Raw genomic sequence first — 6,922 nt, 5'->3', positions numbered from 1 at the left:
AATGTAGTTCTGGGTTCCAAGCACTCACTGTACTTGTGAATTGCCTGAGTGCTCTCTATGGTGAATAAGTAGAAACTTCAAAGAAAGAAGTGGTACTTACAGATCTTAATGAACATAATTTTTGTTTTTATTAGTAATTCATCAACAAAGGTTCAGTCAACGTTTTGGTCCTCACAGGGACCTTTGTCCCCAAGGTGGGTTGGCAAGCTGCACAAAAGTCAGCTCTGCAACACTCGATTCTCAAGGAAGGGAATAGGGGATGGGGGCTATAGAGCATAATTTTGTACGTGCAATACCTACCGGTCACCCATTTTTACCATTATCTTATACATTGTTTATTTCTATACTCTTTCTGTTGGATACCTTATTTATCATCATTTTATGTTTATTTCCCAAGCTTTTAGTATCTCAGATCTCCTGCACAGAAGATGATTTACTAAAGCTGACCCATGTTTCCTGTGAACTGCGTACAGTATGCGCAGATAGCGATACCTGTGTGGCTGACAAAGTGGTGACCTCATTAGGCAACAGGTGGCTGTATCTGCTGAACGTCACTCGAGACTGGGAGACATACTGTGATCAACTCAAGCAAGAGTGGAAGATAATCAGTGAAGAGGTAAAGAAAATATGTTTAGCGCTATTTATTGTCAGGATCAGAGTCCTCAAATAAAACTAATTGGGGGGGCTTTTTATCAGACTAAATGTCATGTTTATTTTTTTAAGATAAAATCAAGACTTTATTCCAAAAAAGTTAAAAAAAGTATTTATGGACAGCAAACACTGAAACCATTAGTAGTGAGTGGAGCGTAGCAAGCGGGCTTACGCATTTCGGCAAAATGCCATAGTCATAGCCTATTCTTTTAATGAAACATGAACTTTTTTATTTGATTGGTGATTTAGGACTTTGAGGGGATATAAGGAAGGGTAATTTGTGTTATGGAGTTGTTTGTGCCGGGGGTTTGTGTGTGTGTGTGTGGAGGGGTTGTTTGTGTGTTTGTGTGTGGGGGGGGTGTTTGTATGTGGGGTGGTTGTTCGTGGGGGGTTGTTTGTTGTTAATGTTTTAATGGAGGCTTATGTAGCTAATATTTAAGGGGGGTACATTTTAGTTTATGGTTTAGGTTAATTGTGATTGGTCTATGGATAGGGTATATTGCAATGGGGTTTGTGTTTATTGTTAATTACTATATGGGGTCAGGTGGGAGTTGCAGTTCGTGTTAAATGCAATGGGGGAAGCCGTTATGATTAGCTTGACAGGGGTTTACTGTTAGCGTTAATTGCAATGGGAGATTCTAGCAGTAGTTTTCATGGGGCCAAAGGTGTCAGTTTATTTGTGGCAGGCAGATGACACATTTACTTTTTATGGGCTATAACACTATCACCTGTTTTAAAAAAGTACAAGGATAGTGACTTGGGTCCGAAACTCCCTGACAACTGCTTGTTGTGACCGGTACCATTACTATGTAGGGAACTGTCACTAAGTAGCTGAGAGAGAGATCTGATCACTAAAATGAGCTGATACAACAATGGTACCGCTACTTTTTGTGTAGCAGATGGGATCTAACACTGAGGGGTGTTTTTCAGGTGCCGTGTTGTATAATATTAAATAACTGAGAAAAGCAGAGTTTGGTGTCAAACAGAGTTACCCTGATAGTGTAGAGCAAGATTACAAGTCATGCATTATGATTTTCTTCTAGAAGATACGACGAGTCCACGGATTTCATCCTTACTTGCGGGATATTATCCTCCTGCTAACTGGAAGGGACAAAGAGCACCACATCAGAGCTGTATATATAGCTCCTCCCTTCCCCTCCACCTCCAGTCATTCGCTTTGCCTGTGTTATACTGGGAAGAGGTAAAGTGAGGTGTTAGTTTTATTTTCTTCAATCAGGAAGTTTTTTTATTTTAAATGGTACCGGTGCGTACTATTTTACTCAGGGGGTTATAGAAGAAGATTTTTGTCCTGAGGTTGATGATCTTAGCAGCTGTAACTAAGATCCACGCTGGTTCCCACAGACTTCTGAAGGTAACAGTTGAGACATCTTCAGTGTGGAGACCGGTTTCATGTTACAAGCAGCATTAAGGTATGTGCAGCCTTTTATTTTCTGAGGAGACTTGGTATATCAGAACTGGCTGACATGTATTTCCCTGTATGGGAATGTTGTAAGCAGTAATCCTATTATACAGAAGGTGGTTACTGGAGTCCCTGGAGTTTATTATTGATAGTTGACATTTTATGGGCTTTTCATGGCACTATAGGAGAGGCAATATAAAACGTTTCATAAAGTTTTTATTTTTTGGCATTAACTTTGCTGTTTACTGGTGTGTTTGAGGGGGCACATTAATTTTATTAATTTGTGTGTAAAAACCGCTTCTCCATGCGGTTGGATTTGGGCCTGCTCCGGTATCGACCTTAAGGGGCGGGGCCTATTTTCGCGCGCTTAGATGCGCACTTCCTTCAGCCTAGGCAGCAGCAAGCAGTAACTTCGGTGGCTTCTGGTCTGTGTACTCTGCTCCGGAGTGTTGGATAGTTGTTTCAAAGTACCCAGAGGGTATTTTTGATTATAAACTGACATTTTGTTGAACTAAGTACTTTAGAGCCTTATTTTCCCACTTACTACTGGGGTGCAATAATTTTTGGATAAACCAATGTATTTAAGTTAACTTTAGAGTTGATTTAAGGGGATTTAAGCAGTTTTGGAAAAATTGTTCACTTTTTATTTTCTTAAAGGTGCAGTACACGTTTTTCAAAAGTTTATTTTCAACAATAAATAAAGTGTTTAAACAACTTCTGTGGTTCTTACTAGTCTGTTCAAACATGTCTGACATTGAGGAATCTGAATCTCATTGTTCTATGTGTTTAGAAGCTATTGTGCAACCCCCTCTTACATTGTGTAACTCTTGTACTGAAAGAGCCTTACATTGTAAAGACCATATATTAGGTCAAGAAAGTGTGCCTAAGGATTATTCTCAGTCTGAAGAGATTCAGGATATGCCATCCAATTCTCCCCAAGTGTCACAACCTTTAACGGCTGTAGTTATGTGAACTACCCTTACAGAGGTATTATCTAAATTACCAGTGTTGCAGGGTAAACGCAGTAGTTCAGGTATTAATGTAAATACTGAATCCTCTGATGCTTTATTAGCTATTTCCGATGTTCCCTCACAGTGTTCTGAGTTGGGGGTCAGGGAATTACTATCTGAGGGTGAAATTTCAGATTCAGGGAATGTTTTACTTCAGACAGATTCGGACGCTATGTCCTTTAAATTTAAGCTTGAACACCTCCGCCTGTTACTTTGGGAGGTCTTAGCGACTCGGGATGATTGTGACCCTATTGTGATACCACCAGAGAAATTGTGTAAGATGGATAAATATCTAGAAGTGCCTACTTACACTGATGTTTTTCCGGTTCCTAAAAGAATTTTGGAAATTATTAAAAAGGAATGGGATAGGCCAGGTATACCGTTTTCTCCCCCTCCTAATTTTAAGAAAATGTTTCCCATATCAGACACCATTCGGGACTCGTGGCAAATGGTCCCTAAGGTAGAGGGAGCTATTTCTACTCTAGCTAAGTGTACAACTATACCCATTGAGGACAGTTGTGCTTTCAAAGACCCTATGGATAAAAAATTAGAGGGTCTACTAAAGAAATTATTTGTTAATCAGGGGTTTCTTTTACAACCTACGGCTTGCATTGTTCCAGTAACAACTGCTGCAGCTTTTTGGTTTGAGGCTCTAGAAGAGTCTCTTTAAGTTGAGACTCCATTAGATGACATCTTAGACAGAATTAAGGCTCTCAAGTTAGCTAATTCTTTTATTACTGATGCCGCTTTTCAAATTGCTAAATTAGCGGAAAAGAATGCAGGTTTTGCTATCTTAGTACATAGAGCATTGTGGCTCAAATCTTGGTCTGCTGATGTCTCATCAAAAACTAAGCTTTTAGCTATTCCTTTTAAAGGTAAGACCCTTTTTTGGGCCTGAATTGAAGGAAATCATTTCTGACATTACTGGAGGTAAAGGCCATGCCCTACCTCAGGATAAGTCTGTTAAGATGAGGGGTAAACAAAATAATTTTCGTTCCTTTCGGAACTTTAAAGGAGGACCCCCCGCTTCCTCTTCTTCCACAAAGCAGGAAGGGAATTTTACCCAATCTAAGTCAGTCTGGAGACCCAACCAGAACTGGAATAAGGGTAAACAATCCAAGAAGCCTGCTGCTGCTCCTAAGACAGCATGAAGGGGCGGCCCCCGATCCGACTCTCTTTCTTTGCTCAGGCTTGGGCAAGAGACGTTCAGGACCTCTGGGCACTAGAAGTAGTGACCCATGGTTATTAATTGGAATTCAAGGACTTTCTCCCAAGAGGGAGATTTCATCTTTCAAAATTATCTGCAAACCAGATAAAAAGAGAGGCGTTCTTACGCTGTGTAAAAGACCTTTTTACCATGGGAGTAATTTGTCCAGTTCCAAGATTGGAACAGAGACAGGGGTTTTACTCAAACCTATTTGTGGTTCCCAAAAAAGAGGGAACGTTCAGACCCATCTTAGACCTCAAGTGTCTAAACAAATTTCTAAGAGTTCTATCTTTCAAGATGGAGACAATACGAACAATTTTACCAATGATCCAGGAGGGTTAATATATGACTACCGTGGACTTGAAGGATGCTTACCTTCATATTCCTATCCACAAAGATCATCATCAGTTTCTAAGGTTTGCCTTCTTGGACAAACATTATCAGTTTGTGGCTCTTCTCTTCGGGTTGGCCACAGCACCCAGAATCTTCACAAAGGTTCTAGGGTCTCTTTTGGCGGTTCTCAGACCGCGAGGCATAGCTGTGGCGCCTTATCTGGATGATATTCTGATCCAGGCGTCAACATATCATCTGACAAAATCTCACCCGGACACAGTGTTGTCTTTTCTGAGAACTCACGGCTGGAAGGTGAACGTAGAGAAAAGTTCACTTGTCCCACAGACAAGGGTTCCTTTCTTGGGAACTCTGATAGACTCGGTTGCCATGAAGATATTTCTGACGTAGGTCAGAAAATCAAAGATTCTAAATACTTGTCGAGCACTTCAGTCCATTCCTCGGCCATCAGTGGTTCAGTGTATGGAGGTAATCGGATTAATGGTAGCGGCAATGGACATCATTCCGTTTGCTCGCTTTCATCTCAGACTGCTGCAGCTGTGCATGCTCGGACAGTGGAATGGGGATTATGCGGATTTATCTCCTCAGATAAATCTAGATCAAGTAAACAGAGACTCTCTTCTTTGGTGGTTGACGCTGGATCATCTGTCCCAGGCGACTTGCTTCCGCAAACCCTCATGGGTGATAGTGACAAAAGACGCCAGCCTTCTGGGCTGGGGTGCAGTCTGGAATTCCCTGAAGGCTCAGGGTGTTTGGACTCAGGTGGAGCCTCTACTTCCAATCAATATTCTGGAACTGAGAGCAATATTCAGTGCACTTCAGGCATGGCCTCAGTTGACTTCGGCCAAATTCATCAGATTCCAGTCGGACAACATCACGACTGTGGCCTATATCAATCATCAGGGGGGAACAAGGAGTTCCCTAGCGATGAGAGAGGTATCCAAAATAATCCGTTGGGCGGATGCCCACCTTTGCCATCTGTCAGCAATACACATCCCAGGAGTAGAGAACTGGGAAGCGGATTTTCTAAGCAGACAGACTTTTCATCCGGGGGAGTGGGGACTCCACCCGGAGGTATTTGCCTCATTGATTCTCCGATGGGGCAAACCGGAATTGGATCTGATGGCATCTCGACAGAATGCCAAGCTTCCAAGATACGGATCCAGATCGAGGGATCCCCAGGTCGAACTGATAGATGCCTTGGCAGTGCCTTGGTCGTTCAGCCTAGTTTATGTGTTTCCACCGTTTCCTCTCCTGCCACGCGTGATTGCTCGAATCAAACAGGAGAGAGCTTCTGTGATCCTGATAGCGCCTGCGTGGCCACGCAGGACTTGGTATGCGGATCTAGTGGACATGTCTTCGCTACCACCGTGGAAACTTCCTTTGAGACAGGACCTTCTCATTCAAGGTCCTTTCCAACATCCAAATCTAACTTCTCTGCAGCTGACTGCGTGGAGATTGAACGCTTGATTTTATCAAAGCGAGGATTCTCTGATTCTGTTATCAGTACCTTGATACAAGCTAGAAAGCCTGTCACTAGAAAAATCTATCATAAGATATGGCGTAAATATCTTTATTGGTGTGAATCCAAGGGCTACTCATGGAGTAAAGTTAGGATTCCTAGGATTTTGTGTTTTCTCCAAGAAGGATTGGAGAAAGGCTTATCAGCTAGTTCCTTAAAGGGACAAATTTCAGCGTTGTCAATTTTGTTTCAGAAGCGTTTGGCAGATGTGCCAGATGTTCAGTCTTTTTGTCAGGCTGTAACCAGAATTAAGCCTTTATTTAGACCAATTATTCCTCCCTGGAGTTTGAATTTAGTTCTTCAAGTTCTTCAAGGGGTTCCGTTTGAACCTTTACATTCCATAGATATAAAATTATTATCTTGGAAAGTTTTGTTTTTGGTTGCTATTTCTTCTGCTCAACGAGTTTCTGAGCTTTCAGCATTACAGTGTGATTCGCCTTATCTCATTTTTCATTGTGATAAGGTGGTTTTACATACCAAACCTGGATTTCTTCCTAAGGTTGTTTCAAATAAGAATATTAATGCAGGAAATTATTGTTCCTTCATTGTGTCCTAATCCTTCTTCCAAGAAGGAGCGTCTGTTACATAACTTGGACGTGGTCCATGCCTTGAAGTTTTACTTACAGGCAACTAAGGATTTCCGTCAATCATCTTCATTGTTCATTGTTTATTCTGGAAAGCGTAGGGGTCAGAAAGCTACAGCTACCTCTTTCTTTCTGGCTAAGAAGTATCATCCGCCTGGCATATGAGACTGCTGGACA

The 6,922-nt window shown here is 41.7% G+C and overlaps 1 protein-coding gene across 1 annotated transcript in view; it reads left to right on the top strand.

Annotated features, from left to right (window-relative positions):
* SYNE2 (spectrin repeat containing nuclear envelope protein 2) overlaps positions 1–6,922 on the top strand; it is a 799,180-nt gene that overhangs the window by 478,934 nt on the left and 313,324 nt on the right. Inside the window, exon 51 of the mRNA XM_053697281.1 lies at positions 398–616. Coding sequence (XP_053553256.1) covers positions 398–616 — 219 coding nt within the window. The remainder of the gene's footprint in view (positions 1–397; positions 617–6,922) is intronic.

This window comes from Bombina bombina, chromosome 1 (genome assembly GCF_027579735.1).
Source record: "Bombina bombina isolate aBomBom1 chromosome 1, aBomBom1.pri, whole genome shotgun sequence".
Taxonomy (NCBI): domain Eukaryota; kingdom Metazoa; phylum Chordata; class Amphibia; order Anura; family Bombinatoridae; genus Bombina; species Bombina bombina.
Note: the sequence above shows the minus strand (reverse complement) of the source record. Positions and strands in the feature narration are given on the sequence as shown.